At 38.4% G+C, this 17,436-nt stretch overlaps 2 protein-coding genes and 1 long non-coding RNA gene across 5 annotated transcripts in view; 1 reads left to right on the top strand and 2 right to left on the bottom strand.

The window, feature by feature from the left end:
- Positions 1-12,018, top strand: part of gas7a (growth arrest-specific 7a) — a 40,345-nt gene extending 28,327 nt beyond the window's left edge. For all 3 annotated transcript variants that reach the window (XM_034894718.1, XM_034894720.1, XM_034894719.1), the window contains 7 exons: positions 201-275; positions 1,583-1,661; positions 3,083-3,214; positions 4,054-4,177; positions 7,299-7,378; positions 7,584-7,682; positions 10,127-12,018. In XM_034894718.1, coding sequence (XP_034750609.1) covers positions 201-275; positions 1,583-1,661; positions 3,083-3,214; positions 4,054-4,177; positions 7,299-7,378; positions 7,584-7,682; positions 10,127-10,240 — 703 coding nt within the window. In that variant the 3' untranslated portion in view covers positions 10,241-12,018. The remainder of the gene's footprint in view (positions 1-200; positions 276-1,582; positions 1,662-3,082; positions 3,215-4,053; positions 4,178-7,298; positions 7,379-7,583; positions 7,683-10,126) is intronic.
- Positions 12,019-13,895: 1,877 nt separating this feature from the next.
- Positions 13,896-15,759, bottom strand: rcvrna (recoverin a). Its single transcript, XM_034895394.1, has 3 exons — positions 15,240-15,759; positions 14,412-14,523; positions 13,896-14,312 (listed from the first exon to the last, which is right to left on the bottom strand). Exons 1-3 carry the CDS (start codon positions 15,618-15,620, stop codon positions 14,194-14,196), a joined length of 612 nt encoding a protein of 203 aa, XP_034751285.1. The 5' UTR covers positions 15,621-15,759; the 3' UTR covers positions 13,896-14,193.
- A 504-nt stretch (positions 15,760-16,263) lies between these two features.
- Positions 16,264-17,436, bottom strand: part of LOC117958772 — an 11,701-nt gene continuing 10,528 nt past the window's right edge. The window contains exon 3 of the long non-coding RNA XR_004659782.1: positions 16,264-16,274. This is a non-coding gene — a long non-coding RNA (uncharacterized LOC117958772). The remainder of the gene's footprint in view (positions 16,275-17,436) is intronic.

Here is a 17,436-nt window from a genome sequence, read left to right as displayed (position 1 = left end):
AGTGGCTGTAATTCTGCACCAAGGCTGAATTTTGGGAAAGAGACTTCAGATATGGTATTAGGGGACCACTAAGGTCTACATAAAAACATCCATAGAGCACCATGTCATTGGACCTTTAAAGCATATTTACCACCTCCCAAAAGTGGTTTATATACTCCCTTGAGCCAGACAGATTTCACTTCTTGGTTTTTGTGTTTTAGGATAAAGATTGAAGAAGAATATGCCAAGAACCTCTCCAAGCTGTCTCTGAACCCCCTGGCAGCACAGGAGGAAGGGTGAGTGCAGTACATTAAAGCTGTAAGACCAAATAGCGTGTGCAGATCAAAAGCTCCCTCTGCAAAACAGGATAGTAATTACAGAACTGGGTCTAAAAATAGGAGTGTTTTAAATGGTCGTATCCACACACTACTTTTTCTGTTTAATGCACCATTTTACTATCTTCAAAGCGTGGATGTTTTTCAGCAAAATAACAGAAAAATCTTTGAGCATATCTTAAAATCAGTGGACAGACAAGACAAGGCTTGGCTCGAGAAACAGTGGATTTTTGTTGATTTCCAGCTCTGGAAATTCCTCGATTATAGAACATTTTTGCCAGAAAAATGAAACTAATAGAGACACACACACTAGTCCGGATATCAAGCTTTCAGGGTCAGACAATTAGGAACGTTTTAAACAAGCCAACAGCTGGATCCCATTTATCTGGCAGAGAAAAGGAAGGCATACTGTAAATTACAACCTGAACCATACATCACAATTTACAGCCTGACTTTTCAAAATAAAGTGGCACTGATCTGGTGAAACTGTCAGCTTGTATACAGCTTGTCTGACTGCTCATGTCTGTTTACAGTGACATTATAACCAGTGGTGGAAGTCCTGAGATCTCCATTACAAGTAAAATCACTAAATTCAAATTTTATGACCAGAGAACTGTACTTAAAGCACTACATTTGCAAAGAGTTCAGTATTCTTTTCATAATTTTGAATGTTTTTTAATCTTATAATTAGATTATTGTTGCTGATACTTTGACATGGAACTTTTGAATACTATCAAGGTTTATAGATTGTTGGCTAGCCAGTTCTGTAACAGTGGATCATATTTTATAAACAAATCATATGTCTTACATATAAAATGTCAGACTGATAAGTAATGAAACTGTCGGATAATGCGAGAGGAGTGAAAACAACAATATTTCCCCCAAAAAATGTATTAGAATAGAAGTATAAAGTACAACAATTTGGAAGTAGTCAAGTACAAGTATCTAAAATTGTTCTTGTGAAGTACTTGAATAAAGGTAAGTGGTTGATGTCCACCAGTGGAAATGACGGCTGGGGCATTGACAATTAAACACAACTTGTAATAAAAACAATTTAAAGTTATACGGTGTATGTTCAGCTACCTTGCACCTAAGAGTTTGCATATCAGTAGATAAACTACATTTTTTAGTGGGGTTACAGGTTACAAAAAAATAACGCCTGTTCATGACTAGCACATTCACAGTGTTGTGGTTTCCCATTTTTTTTAGTTAACATTGAACTGGTAGCCAGGATTTCCAGGATTTTTTTGACATGAGTGCTTTCTCAGGACTCTGGGAGAAGCCTGGACTCAGCTAAAGAAGAGTCTTCACGATGAGGCGGAAGTTCACCTAAAGTTCTCCAACAAGGTAATATCTGCTGTGGTCAGAAAGGAATGCATTCATTGCGTCATCTCATATACGAAGAGGTGAAAACCACAAATTAATGGATTGACAGGAATATTAATCTGCAATTATTTTGATAATTGATTCAATATTTCGGTCACAAAAACACAGATTTTAGCTGCTTTTTTCTATCATATATGATAGGAAACTGAAAATCTTTGGTTTTCTTATTGATGGTCAGATAAAGCAAAAAATATGAATAATCCACCTTTCGGTATATTATAATTGTCTTTTCTTGCTATTATTTTTTTTACATGATCTAAACAGAATGATCAATTAATATGTAAATAATGTAGGTGTAAAAAAAGAATGGTTGTCTAAACATATATAGCTAGTATAGTATAGCTTTCTTCTCAAGCATTTTCAAAGACAATTTAGTCTACCGTAATCCCTCTGGGTGCCTTCGGTTTGCAGTATTCTGCACCTTCAGGTCAAGTGTTTAATGTTTTCAATCAAGTGAAGTAATGGAGACTTGATCTGACCACATCCTGAGGTGACGCGACTTGTTTACCTCAACCTTGTCAGCTCTGAGCGAAGAGAATGACGTGTCTGATTACCAGCGATGAAGAAGCCACGCTCTGGACCTGCAGACGCAGCCTTAACTAACGCAGAGACCGCCTCGCAGCCCTTTCATAGCCCTCCGTTGTCTAATTAATTAGTTACGTGTTCTGACGAACCCCTACCCAGAGCCATGCAGCCGACTACCCGGCCCCACCACTTCTCTGACACTCCACCCTTCCCTATGAGATGGGTGATCAGGCAGGGAATGAGAAGTCTTATTAAGCCTGCAGATGCTCTCTGGCTCATTTTCTGAAACGCTTTTCCATCTGTATCTACCAGCTTTGGCATTTGCACAAGATTATCATTATGTGTGGCAAGCCAACACTGTTGACAAGTTCTTTGTATTTGGTGTGTCATTAAAAAGACATTTTTAGATTATTGGACATGTGTGTGGTGGGAGAAATATAAACTGAAAACAAAAGTGTAATTTTTTTTTTTTTCTCCATTGTGGTGATAGATGTGACTTTGTAGAACAGGAAACAGCCTTTATTAAGCAATGAGAGAAGCTGTACAGATAAGCTGTATGTTACCATGGCCCATTGAAAGTGCTCATATTATGAAAAGAAATCACTTTTTCTGGGATTTGGAGTATTATTTGTGTCTCTGGTGCTTCCACACGCATACAAACTTGGAAAAAAAACATCCATGCTGTTTTGAGTGGGCAGCAATGTGTGGTACAACTAAAATATGGTGTTTTTGGAAAGTGAAACCATGTGAACCTATTCTGGTAACATGTATTAACTAGAAGGTTGTTTGCCATTTTCTTTTACATGACACATGAAGAATTATTAAATAACCAACAGCTGAGAGACTTGTTTTCACAGCTCCACACTGAGGTAGAAAAGCCCTTACTGACGTTCAGGTGCGAAAACTTCAAGAAGGACCTGAAAAAGTACGACCATCACATCGCCGACCTCAGGAAGCAGCTGGCGAGTCGCTACACAAGTGTAGAGAAGGTACCGAGTCTGACATGCCAGTAGATTATTCATTTATTTAATACATTAATTATAAAGGAATTGTTATTATTAATGGATTGCAGTCCAGATACAGCGCAATGAGCATTTTTAAGGTGGCATATTTATACAAATACTGTACATTGTTTTCCCATCATTCCTAACTGGCCACCGTTTACCGCCACATAGTGATGGTCTAGGTGCACAAGAAAGTACATATTAGTGTTTGTCTAGATCAGAAAGTTACATAATGAACAGAGCCTCAGTGACTCCTACACATGGAACATGTTAGTATTTAACTGCTTCCCAAATACTAAAATCATTTCATGAATGGATTTGTATCCTCTAAATACACACACACACACACACACACACACACACACACACACACACACACACACACACACACACACACAGTCTCACACACACAGCACCCAGTGGGTTTCCATCCCACATGTTTTCTTTCTGTTTTACTCTTTAAAAAATAGATTTTCTTGGTGCCACCGTTATTGTATTTTTTACCTTTGAAGCACTATTACCTCATGACCTTCGGACAGGTGCCTCAGTATAGAATGAGAGGAAAGACTCGATATGGATTGAGAAAGATTAAAGGATGAGACCAGGATCGGAGCGTGTAGCCAATATGAAAAGGCCGTAATGATTCTTGTAATAGATGTAGGTACAGTAAATCTGAGGATTATGCTGGAATGACTCATTGTTTCTACATTCACACGTTTGTGTGTGTGTGTGTGTGTGTGTGTGTGTGTGTGTGTGTGTGCGTGTGTGTGTGTGTGTGTGTGTGTGTCTGTCTGTCTGTGTGTGTGTGTGTCTGTGTGACACAGGCGCGTAAAGCCCTTGCAGACAGGCAGAAAGATCTGGAGGTAAAGACCCAGCAGTTGGAGATCAAACTCAGCAACAAGACGGAGGAGGATATCAAGAAGGCCCGAAGGAAATCCACACAAGCAGGTCAGAGGTCACAGAGTCAGAGCTTTAAAGAAGAGCAGTCATAGCAGCCATGTTTGGAGAAGTTTATTTGAACTTAGTTTTTTACCGTGTCACCAGATGACTGCAATGACACACATGGAAGACAATGCAAAAGGGATAGTTTGGTTGTTTTGATGGTTGGTTTAAAGAGGCTCTCATCCATACTGAGTGTATCACTAGTCTATGTGCTTGACGGTCCACTTCCAGGATTGCTCCGTTGCCGCTGGAAAATTTGCTGGATTTCACTCTTTTAGGCCGGATGTCCCTTCCCTTGGGCTACCTTTGTGTTGGCATATTCAAATTGGGTTAATGAGGACTATGGTTAACCTTTTGTCAGGTCTCTGCAGGGTAAACCCAGACAGCTAGTTAGACTATCTAGCGAGAGCAGGGGTCTTCAATGTTTTCAAACCAAAAACCCCTTAACTGAAAGAGAGATAGACCAGGGATCCCCTAATGAAGTAAACTGGACCTACAGTAACATGCAGGGCAGCCTACAGCCTTTACATATACATAACTTTTTTTGCATAGCATACTAAGGTATTAATATAATAATTGTTGGCATAATTTTTATAAATCATCTTTTAATGTTAAACTGTTAACATGCATGTGGCGCAGAGAATCCTTGTTGACTGTATCTGTAGATGGCTGCCTTGGTGACTAACTACCTATAGGCCAGTAAGCAGAGGGGATTTATATTTGCTAATAAAATGTTGGATTCATGTTAACCCTTGTGTTGTCCTCCCGGGTCAAAAACAAACAAAAATTTGACATTTTCGTTCCTTTTTCAGATTATTTTTTAGTTTTCAATAACACCACCTTACTACCACAAGTTTTACAGTACTTTTTGGAATTCATGGTCAATAACCCTCATGTATATAGAATTGTACCCAATATTTGAGTTAAAAAAGCAAAAATTATTTTGAATAATAGTTAAGATCTCAGGAACGTACAGATGAGTTTACTCAGGAAGGAAAGTGATCAATTGTATTTGCAAAGAGTGTTGTATGGAATCCAATCCATTTTTTGTGGTAATGTGGTTAAAAAGAAACCCATATTTCAGATATAGACATTTTTTAAAGGGGTCAAATTTGACCTGAGGACAACAGGAGGGTTAAGACAGGTTAAAAAAAATTATATTATGCTACCGACTCTTTCTTTATTACTCTAATTACACATACAATTTAATTTTAACGTCACTTACACCGCAATATTGTTTCTTGTATCATGGCAACAGTACAATACTTTTATTTGACTCCATTTTGCTTACTTTCAGTCAACCTTATAATCATTGTCTATTGTTTGCCTGTATTTCTTGTATGTTTACTTGTTTGTGTGTTTTTGTTTTTTGTTGTTATCGAAGAAAATGCTGCTGCTGTAATAAGGAAGTTTCCCCGTTGTGGGATGAATAAAGTATAATCTAATCTAATCTATTCTAATGTAAGACATTTTCATTTTTGAAAAAAGCTTTCAACAATGAACAGTAATTTGGAGGACCCACTGGAGTGACCTTACCTTACCTTACCTTACCTTACCTTACCTTGGGAATAGAAGCTGTTGTATCCACCTGGAGACTCTCGGAGCAGATGCTCTACTGCTGCTTTGATCAGTTAGTGTTATTGTGCAACTTTGGTGAATCCAAACGAACCCTTTAACACACCAAACACGCACAATAACACAAACTAACCAGTAGCTCTCATGTCCTGCAAATATATATAAATAAGTGTTAAGTGGTGGCTTTGAAGAGAGCCTAGATAACTGTACAGTAGGCCGTCTACTGCAAGTAAAACACTGACTGTGGATAAGTACCTCATGCCCAACCTGAAATCCAAACTATCCCTTTAACATCTGTTCCTTTTGTTTTGCTTTGTGTGTGTGTGTGTGTGTGTGTTTTAAAAGGTAATCCTTTATTTAAATGAATTTACGTTTGAACTACTGGCTGTTCACAGACTAGAGGCGACATTACATGTGATATAAATTTGATGTGAAGTTAATTTGGTTTTGGGAAATTAGAAGGAGAATCACAGCAAAGTACAGACGCCCTAAGACTCTTTGTGATATTATAATAAGAAAGTAGATGAGATAATGTTGTAATTGTTGTTCTCAGGCTTCTTCAGAGCAAAAATCACGGCAGGAACTTATCTCTCTTTTCTCTGTTCTGCTCAGTAGATTAGTCCCATTCCACAGCACCAATCAGTGGTGCTTGTAGTTCCAGTCGGCCTTGTGTCAGTGATCAGGGCTGCTGCCTCAAGGTTGGGCCAAATGTCATTACGGCTCACTGCACTCACTGCCAAAGATGGAGAAGTGTTTTTACCTTCACTGAGTGAATATTAATACGCTTGTCATGTTTCTGTTTTACTACGTGACACTCCTTCAGGTTTTATTTAGACGTATAGAGAGCTGAAATATATTGCAGTGGTTGACCAATAGTACCCATTTAAATAAAAAAGGAACTCTCATCTCATTTGGATTTGGGAGAGAGACATGAGAGAAGTGACAGAAGTACTCAGATCCTTCACTGAGTTTAAAAAAGCCCAAAGATGAATTTGAAGCGAATGGGAACAGTTCAGGTTTTTTACTATTGATTTAAAAATAGTAGTTGTCAAACCAAATCTGAGGTCTGATTTGTGTTTGTGCCAGAAATGGGCAGCGTTGTGGGCAAAGGGGAGTTAGCTGTCAGAGACAGGAAATCCCAATAAAAAACTATTATTTCAGTTTAGTTTTAATACAATGGAACATTTGTTGTATGATAAACCCAAAAAATCAGAATATGTTTAATCCAATTGTCTTTATAGCTGAATTTAGACTGTAATAACAGCTTCATATCCTCATTGAAAGATTTGTGTTTGCATCATTGAGGAGTGAATTATGAGCGCCCTCTGCTGGTCCTTAAAGGTTTTGCTCCACATTTATACCACAGATTAGTTATGCAACGAGTACTACTACTTCTACTACTACCAATAATAATAATAACAAATATGCTGTGCTGAAAAAGATGATGAAAAGTTTGGAGAAAAAGAAATAACCTTGTAAATGCTGATTGTTGTTTCCTTGAGGACTGCCAGCATCCCTTTGTTGACCTCTGACCCCTCCCTGTATTCCCCAGGAGACGACCTGATGCGCTGCGTGGATCTGTACAACCAAACCCAGTGCAAGTGGTTTGAAGAAATGGTCACCACCAGCATGGTAGGACTTTCATATGTTTCTAAGTACGTGGGTTTATCACAGCGAGAAAGAATAATTAAAAATAAGGCTGATATTGCTATTATTATCTGTACAGCAGTAGGGTCTATGGGAGTAAGTGAAGCCAATGTGAACAAAACACAAGGGTTAATGGGTTATTGGGTTAATGGGCTACTGGATGTGAACTTTAGTCTTCCTTCCACTTCAGGAGCTGGAGAAACTGGAGGTTGAACGCATCGAGTGGATTCAGCAGCATTTACGCCAGTACACGACTCTGAGGCACGAAACAGACATGTTCAACCAGAGTGTGAGTCTGAGTTTTCTTGTTTTTGTCTATGCCGACACTAAAGATAAGAACTGTCCGTGATATTAAACTGATGATATGAGTGTGGAGGATTCCCTGAAAACCGACCATCCTTAAGACATACTTGATTTTTGGGGGGATTGGAAATTCTTTGAATTTTTCAAGTACTTAATCAGCAAACAACCCCTATTATTGGATGTACCAGTGATTGCAACTGGCATTGACATGATTTGCGTGCCACTTTGTGTGAGTGTAGATGTTTTGACAGATGGAGCCCTACAGCTGGCGTTTCCTCTGTCAGCCTCTCATCCAACTTACTCACTGTCGTCACTCGGCGCCTCAAAGAAACCCAGCCAGCCTCTCTGGATTATTTAGGAGGCGAAGAGTAAACCCTGTAAATCTAACGAGACATATTCTGTCAGCACTGCGGGAATAACAAGGGTGCTGCATCTCTGTGAGCTCCTCAGAGATGAAACAAACGCTAGAGATCAACCTGATGATCTGTACATTCTGATTTATACATCTCTTTTGAATCGGGGAGATTTTTTTGTAATACTCACTGACTTTTGTTGTTGCCAGAAATTTGAAACGATAGACCCAGAATTTTGATTTGTCAGGTTGGAAACTGATTTAATCTAATCTGAAATTAACACTAAAAAAGTTATTAAAATTAAAGGTCCAATATCTAATGTAGGCTACTTACTGTAATAAATCCTAAAATTACCCCAATGAGTCATCATGGATTAAGGAAACTAAGTTGAAATATTAACTTTTCTGACAACAGTGCTAATGCCAGTATTTTCTCCTTTTGAAATTTCCGTTCTGTAACAGAATTTGTGTTTGTGTTTTGGCCTGTGTGTTGTTAACAGCAGATGGAAATTATTTCAAAAACGTTTCAGCTATCTATGATTGATTGATTGCTAACTCAAAAAGCCATTCAACTGACAGTCTTAGTTGTGTTTGATTGCTAGCTTGTAGCCAGCAGTGAACGAACTTTGTTATGTAGGTCCATTTTTACTGTATTGACAGTAACTTACAGAAGTCTTGTAGGCAACTTTTCGCAAACTGACACGCGCACAACTGACATCTGCACTCATATCTCCACTTGACTCACATTGGGTAGTGACAAACAGAGATAAAAAAAACAGTTGCGTGACCAGAGATGTTACAAACCCTGGGTACATTTTGTAGATGCATTTAAAAGATATAGACAGCTTGGAGCCCAAAAGAATGACGAGTTGGCTAATTTCCTCCTTAACAGGTTAAGCATTAGCTTCAGCCTAATTTACCACAGCTACTAGAGACGGACATTTAATGTATTTTTAACACTTGTGTACTCACATTGAATTATATAGCTAGAGTACCCAAATTGGTTACCAAGCTACTGCAAAAACAATTAAGACACAGCCAGTAGAGTGATCCGCACTGGTCCTGGCTAACGCTGCCATGCTAACCCTGCTAACTGCTAACGTTACCGGAGGACCAGGAAAGTGGGCCACGGCTGTTTACAACACGTAGCCTGTTCAGTGGCCGTAGGTGACAAGGGTGAGTAATTTTAAGCCAAGAGAGGGGGGCTGGACATCTGGAAGAGAGGACCGTGAGTTGGCAGTGTGTTTAGCGATTGTTGCTGTAATTCTAAGCCAATAAATGTGTATTTCAGTCGGCTGGAGAAGATGGCAAGTTAGTGTTAAGGAAGTGTGTCTGTCTGTCTGGTTTTTAGTAGTCCTTACTATAATTTTAAGCCCCAAAAGTGTGCCTGTCAGTTGGGTGCAGAGCTCTGCATGAGCGCGGATTTTTATGAATGTCAATATATCCAGCATATAACGTTAGCTACTCCGCTGTGCTGTGGAGTAATGTCTGGCTATGTGAGACAAGCGTCTAGCAACATTGTCGTGGATGCTGTCTCAGCCTGGCAACCAACGTGAACTTCGAGTCTGGGGAGGAGGGGGCTGGGGAGACAACTCTCTCCAGTCTTGAATTTGTACTGCAGTAACTATTTAAAACACTGACTGTCAGTATTACATATTGCACATATTATTATATATATTGCTTTAAGACAAACTGGTTTAGCCCTTGGTAGGAGAGCCCATCTAAAGTTATAACGGACAACAGCACTTGACAACAAAAACAGCGAGCTGGGTTTGCCTCTGCACGGCTCTCCCAGACGAGCCCCCAATTCACGAAAATACCAACGTTTTGTCACGTCCACGTGCACTAATGTGCATGCACGGCCGGACACCCAAAATGTCAAAATATGTCTTTTACAACCATGAATATACTTTATGCATACCCACATTTTATTTCCATGTAGTTGTTCTGGCTCTGGCTTTGGACCAAAGTGGTGGATGGACAAGCCAAATTATTTCCATACATTGTACCTGACCTGCTGAGGTAATAAAAATAAATTCTTCTGTTTTCTGGGATCATATTACTGTTTATGTCTGTAGATGGTGGAGCCGGTGGACAAGCTGCTGCAGAACGTGGATCCAGCCAAAGACAGAGAGCTGTGGGTGAGGGAGAATAACACCGGCGATGTTCGGCCTGTGGATATGGACATTTAGACCATCCTGACCTGAGATCAGCCATTCTGTCTTTAGTATTATAATACATCCACAGAAGTCCCAGAACACTTCTGATAACACAGATCCAGGGACAGTGCATGATTAGACTGTTGAGCTCTGCTCATCCTCTCTCTGACAGGAAGAACGAGAGAAAAGGTTCATGCAGGCAGGACGCCGTAATGGATGTACCAGCATGTTCCTTCTAAATTTTAACCCTCTCATAATCCACATTAGCTTTTTGAATGCCATTAAACATATTCTGCTGTTTACCTGTTGTAAAGTTGTAACTATTAGAAAGATTACGTGTATTTTGAATTGTTAATTTTAGCTGCAATCTACAGTTTGAGTGAACCAAACACTAACAAAAAAAGTCTAATTATTGATATTACCTTTATTTTAGATACGGATATTCAAGCATACTGAGATCTTAGACTGAATATGATATATTTTCATATTTTGCTGGTTCATTTTGGTGGGAATGCATGTTTTAAATATCTTGCTTTTTCTGTATATGGGGAGCTGCACAGTTTGTGGAACCATGGTGGTTGTTTTTGGTATAGTTCATTGAATTCACACAAGGTATTCTGCATCTTGTAAGTGACAGAATTTAGGAGCTTTCTCACACACACAAAAACAAGAATTTACGTGTACAGCGTTAATATCCAGTAACCTCAATTGTTTAAATAAAAAAACACACATACAGTGTTCAGGAATGTGATTTTAGTGGTCATGGTTGATCGGATTTAGGCCAGGGTCTATTTTGGATCAGTCCGGAGGAAAAAGGTGGTCCAAGTTACACTGAAACACCTTTTAGTGCCTAGCGGTTATATACCTGGAATGTCCTTGATATATTCTACTCTACTGCATCAGTGTACATTTGTACGTACATAGGCTAGATGTATTTTGCTGTCAGATGTTTAACAGGCCAAAATGATCTTTGAGGCCAATGAGGTGTTTGTATTGTACAATGTTGTTTGTGTTATATTTGGTAAATGTACAGAGAATATCTTTATGATGATGGCTGAAAGCAAAAAGCTCAATTCAACAAATGAAATACCCCAAAAGAAAAGATAAGGTAGTGGATTTGTGATGTGGTTGTTGATCTACAGCCAGCTGACTCATCCCAGTTGCCCAAACGAAACATATTTTACTGTATCAGAGACTGCATGAACAGTACGTGTCTGTGTTTACATGTATGTGTCAGTCTTTGTCTTTACATTTTGTTGTGGTCTATTTGCTCTGGATTTCTTCGGATTACTTCCATTCTTTTTAAATTTCTCAAAAGCACAAAGCCAATCAAATTACAAAAGCCGTAATCCTAATCCATCTGCCGAGCACAAGAAATGAAGTGCTATTAAAAAGAAAATCATAAATATATATAAATGCTTACCTACCTTATCTCCAACTTTGATAATGCGTTAAATGCATTTACTTTTTTTTTTGTGTTAATTGAAGAATAGTCATTTTCATTACATTACAGACTTTGCATTAAACCCCAAACGCTTGATGCGCAGGTTTAAATAGCATATCTGTTGTAGAGGTTTTATCAGTGTGTGTCAATGTTGTGCACTAAATGTAACAATTATTATGTTTCAACTAAATGTTCGACAGTTTCATGATGACGTACCTGTTGAGTTCACTGCCCTTCTGTGATTAACATTTTCATAACGTGCATTCAAATCCGATGTTTTACGAATGTTTGATCATAGGTGACCTCTGTCCAGACGGTGTACTGTGGAATGCAGCGTCCAAAATAAATCTCCTCTTTAAAAATGTAATATCACGGTGTGTTTTTATGTAACTGTACTGGGAGGTAATATTTTCATAGTTTGCATTGTTTAATCAGCTGAAACATTTGATCTTCAGGTCAGTGTACAGGCTCACCCAATGCCACTGGATCCAGTCCAGTCAAGATTGGAAGGGAAACTATGACAGGTGGACGAACACTGGCACAGTGAGTATTCTTCCAGGTATTAACCCGAGACAAAACCGGCTTTAGTACAAGATAATGCATAAGCAAAGCACTATATTTCTGATGAAGAAGCTTGAGGTTTATAGGATCAGGTCATACTTTAAATTACTTTGGCGCAACTATTTATATAATTATTTACTATATTGCAAAGAAAAGTTACCCTGCCCTTTTTACAAACATTCTCTACAAAGTAATTTTTGTAAATGTTTGAGGAACAACATGCATTCAACATGTATGTAGGCCTTAAGGATACACAAGAACCATTGAAAAACTCCACAGGGTACCTTGAAATAAAATGTGATTTCAAAACAGGCCGAAAATAAAAAATAAATGTACATCTAGTTCTATTCTCTGCTTGTCATTGATTACCATATAACTATGTGGTACAAGGCCAATGTTGTTATATGTTGCATATTTCATGCTTAAAACACTCTGCATTATAGTATTTTTTTCTAATGTTTTGCAGTAACACATTCAGTATTACTTATAGCTTGCCTAAGAATATTAATTAAAAAATAAAAGTGCTGTCCAGCAAAGTGTTCTTCATCATTTCATGCCCACACTATCCTACCTAGACACTGCAGTAATGAGGGTTGTACATCTCAGTGACCTTCAGCTCCTAATAGGATTGGCTGATACAGGCAGATTGTTAACCTGAGCCTAATTCCTCTTATAAGGAGTTCTCATCCTGACTTTCTTAGTATCAACCTAATGAATGAATTCAAGTGTGAGAAAAACATTGCTGGGGTGCGACCAGACATGAGAGTAAATTTGCTGTCAAAGTAAAGCTCGCTTGGAAACACAAGGGGTGTGGTGGCAGGAGGGGTACCGAGTTCTTTTGCTGTATGGACGTCAAGTCAGCATACAGAGTCCTATAGTAAATGCAGAAGCAGTAAAAGGGAAAGCACTTAGCTGAACTGTGTAACAGATTTACAAGTTGTAAAGAAATCATTTCAATTTTTGTACGAAGAAGCAAAGCATTCAAGTAAGGCCTTGGCTTGTCTCTCCTTACATGTTTTTATGCTTAAAAGGTGTCATTGTCCTTATATAAAACCTAAAAACTATCTTAATTTTATTTACAGTTTTTCTTCTTCAGCTCTCTTGTCCATTTGACCTAATGTTAAACTCAAAATTAAGATTAAAATGAAGTTTAACAATAATAAATCACATAGATGTCACTAGTCAGAGGGAGCAGAGACTGCAGTTACTGCTACTTTACTAGCTAAGCTAATTATAGTTTAGCTGGACTAGCTTATCTGGCGTTGCTTTTTTCTCTCAATAATATTATGTTTTTGTTCTTCAGCTCTCTTTGTGCGTTTGAGCTAATAAACTAATCTTTATTTAAAGGTAGGCCCATAGTTACATGAATGTCACTAGTCAAAGGTAGCCGAGAGGGTAGTTACTGCTTCCCTGCTAGCTAGGCTAGTTGATGTTTAGCCCGACTAGTGTATCTGGTGGTACTCATGTTTCTCTCCATGAGAATAGTGTCTTGTTTCTTCCATAGATTTTAAGTCTATTTGAGCTAGTGAGATAATGCATTCATGTTTAATTTTCATACAAATAAATGTACTTTCAAAGTATCTTAGCCACATGAAATCCCATCAATTCCCCCAGAATCGGAGGTCAGAGTTACTGCTACTCTCTTAGCTACCTGGTAAATTTTGACTAAATTGGTCTGTGTTCTGGCTTTTTAGGGAAGTATAACAACGTTGTTTAATACAAATTTGAAACAGATTGTCACTGTAACTGCACAAAATGTCAAACTCGGGTCTTAAATTGCCATTTCAAGAGTTCCTCTGCATCTGGTCTGAAATGCAATTCTTTAATTGGGTTACAAAGACAGAAATGCTATGTTCAGCTTGTTGCAAAAAAATAATAAATCAATCGGAAAAAGAAAAAAAGAGACGTGTGTCAAGCGGACAATGAAGCCAGAGCATGTTAACAGAAGAAGAAGAAAAAAAAAGTCTTAAAACGACAAATATTAGTTTTTCTTCTCTTTCAGCTTGTCTTTGATTTTCTGAGGCTCATCGTATTGTATCAACCGCAGGATGTCCTGGTTGTCCATCACACCCTGAATGAATTCTCCCTCTGAGATTTTATCTAGGAAGGGACAAAAAAAAAGTAGAACAGCATGAACACGTGGGTGACGATGAAGGTATAGAAAAGCTTTAAAGAGGCTGGTAATGAAATGTGAGTTACCGTCTTCCTTCTTCCCGAAGAATTCCCAGAGTTTTTCCGCCCTCTTCTCCGGCATGTTTTCATCTTCTGGGAGGTTCTTTTGGTCTTCAGGAGGAATCATGTTGAATATTGACTGCATGAGAGTAATTTTTGAACATGTTTTTACATTGCATGCTTAATATAATCATAAAATACACCATAAATAATATGAGAAAGAAAATAAATAATCCATGGACTTTCCAATGGATTCAGAAATCTGAAAAATGAATAATCATCAAGTATTTGCTGGTTCCAGCTTCTATATGACAATGTCAATTCCTTAGTTGGGGATTTTGGGCTGTTTTTCTGTTTGAAGTACTCATTGAAAATGGGGACATTGTGATGGCAATTATAACACAAATATTCAAAGAAAAAACTGTGCAGTCAAGCCTCATTATTATTATTATTATTATTATTATTATTATTATTATTATTATTATCATTATTATAAGAATTTAAGACCATGTAACCATTTTTTTTCAACATTAGAGATTCATTATTCACATATTTACAGTCCCTTTTTTTTCCATTACAATTTTTCAGGTAATAAGGCATAAATAGCAATACATACGGTGAAAAATGATCTGACAAGCAGAACATTAATTAATTAAATAATTATGAAACAATATGCCATCTTCCTTTCAACGTTTATCTGAGAAGATTGTGAAAGGCTTTTTTTACAGGGACTGAACAGAAGTCGAAAGTTGGTAATTGCTGCAGGGATAAAAGGTATTTTCAGTCAAATGAGTAGTAACAACAGCCCACTCTGTTTTCTGCACCGTTATGATGAACAAAGGAAGGGATGGGTACCTTAACAATCTCTAGGATTTCATTTTTGCTGATGGTTCCATTCCCGTCCACGTCGTACAGGGCAAAGGCCCACTCCAGCTTCTGCATAGTCTTTCCCCCGGATGTGAGGTGCAGAGCGACGATGTATTCCTTAAAGTCCAAAGTGCCATCTGCGTTGGTGTCAAAACTCCTGAACACGTGCCGTGCGTATGTTGTTGGGTCTGCGTTTGGGAAGAAGCTGGCATAGATGCCTTCAAACTGCTGCTTGCTGATCTTCCCGCTGGGACACTCCTTCAGGAAGGACTGGTACCAGGTGCAGAGCTCGGACTCTGAATAATTTGTGTTGGATTTCAGCTCCTGCAGGAGTTCTTTTGACAAAGCGCTGCTCTTATTATTACCCATCCTGTAGACTGACTCTCACAAAGGAGAAACGTCTTCTTGTCTCTCTGTCTTCTTGCTTTCCTGTGGTTGGGGTTAAAACCTCAGCGACGCTCGTCCGTGTCACTCTGCCTAATATTCACCCTGACCGCCCCTCAAGGTGCCAAATGGGATTATTGTCATCCAGACAGCTGTCTTGAAGATTAAGGGGATAACCATGTCACCCCGATGTCACCTTTTCAAAGACATAGTTAAATACTGGAGGCATAAGAGGATTAAACACAGGTGGCTAAAAACATCTGGGGGGGCCTTTTATGCCTTTTGTAGCTTTATTGATTAAACTGCAATCCCATCTGCTCTCCCTGGGCTTAATAACTCTCTGGGATGTTGACTTACATCAGGCTACACATAAAAACATGATTGGTAATGGAAATATCAAGCTAGATTTATAATATATTTTATTTTATTTCAATTTCAATATTTTGGTTTGTTTAAACACAGTCCAATAATGCAGTAATGCTGTACTCACTTTATATTGAGATAGGTCTCATTGCAACAGAATATTATGATCAACTTCACGTATATGTGTACTAACTAAGAATCCTTTATTTTGTGTTCTGAAGCCTCTTTGTGATGTAGGCTGCTCTTCCACAATGAATGGGATGAGATTATCCATGTCTCCAGTGTAATAGTTTCAGGCCAGATTACAAGACCATCTGCTGCAGTGGTGCCAAACACACCACAGGGACTCGCCAGTGAAGGCAATTAAGAAATTGGGGTTGGATGGGTTGCGTAATGGCAGAGTGGTGGTAATCCTTTAGTACCACGATAACAACAAGACAGAGGTGTTGCATGTCCTAACAATCCTAAAATCCTCCACTGTTGATTATAGTTTGTGATGCACTACAATGTGTGATTGATAGTGAGGTTAAACGAGACCTATTGCCACATTAACGTAGTCAGGATAAAGGTGAGAGGAAATCTGTGAAAGACGTTCAAAACACATACAAAGCCACAACACATACGCAAAAGCTACAACACAAATACAAAAGCTACAACACATACGCAAATGTTACTACACAATTACAAAAGCTACAACTTGGCTTTTGTGTTTGTGTTGTGGCTTTTGCATTTGTGTTGTAGCTTTAGTATTTGTGTTGTAGGTTTTGTATTTGTGTTGTAATTTTTGTGTTTATGTTGTTGCTTTTGTGTTGTCGTTTTTGTGTTTGTGTTGCCGCTTTTGTATTTGCGTTGTGGCTTTTGTGTTTGTGTTGTTGCTTATGTGTTTATGTTGTGGCTTTTGTGTTTGTGTTGTCGCTTTTGGGTTTGTGTTGTTGCTTTTGTGTTTGTTTTGTCGCTTTTTAGTGTTTGTGGTGTCGCTTTAGTGTTTGTGTTTTAGCTTTTGTGTTTTTGTTGTGGCTTTTGTGTTTGTGTTGTGGCTTTTGTGTTTGTGTTGTGTTTGTGATGTGGCTTTTGTGTTTGTGTTGTGGCTTTTGTGTTTGTGTTGAACCGTCTTGGCCACCGTAGAAAGATGTGTGGGAGACAAATATTGAGGAGCAATGGGGGCCAGTTGGTTTTTCTCTACTGGGGAGTGGACATTGTTAAATTTTTTTCCCCATGCTGGGAGCATCTAAACCTGGCGTACGGTATCTGCCTTTTGCAAAATCTGATTATAAAACCCGGAATCATTTCTCAGTATTTCAAATATCATCACATTTTACATAGTCACATAACATTCAGGTTTTATTGAAAAAATGCACAGAATGTCTGGCATCTCTGTCTCAGGGAAAAAGCACATTTTCAGATCTCACATCTGTCCATCATAAACTCGGATATTATG

This window comes from Etheostoma cragini, chromosome 15 (assembly GCF_013103735.1).
Source record: "Etheostoma cragini isolate CJK2018 chromosome 15, CSU_Ecrag_1.0, whole genome shotgun sequence".
Lineage (NCBI taxonomy): Eukaryota > Metazoa > Chordata > Actinopteri > Perciformes > Percidae > Etheostoma > Etheostoma cragini.
Note: the sequence above shows the minus strand (reverse complement) of the source record. Positions and strands in the feature narration are given on the sequence as shown.

Bases quoted from the DNA above. Each gene is read 5' to 3' on its own strand.
- rcvrna (XM_034895394.1), bottom strand. From the start codon at position 15,620: ATGGGTAATAATAAGAGCAGCGCTTTGTCAAAAGAACTCCTGCAGGAG. The intron at 14,524-15,239 runs GTACCCATCCCT...ACTCTCATGCAG, and splicing joins AAATCCTAGAGATTGTTAAG to TCAATATTCAACATGATTCC. The intron at 14,313-14,411 runs GTAACTCACATT...GTCCCTTCCTAG, and splicing joins CTTCGGGAAGAAGGAAGACG to ATAAAATCTCAGAGGGAGAA.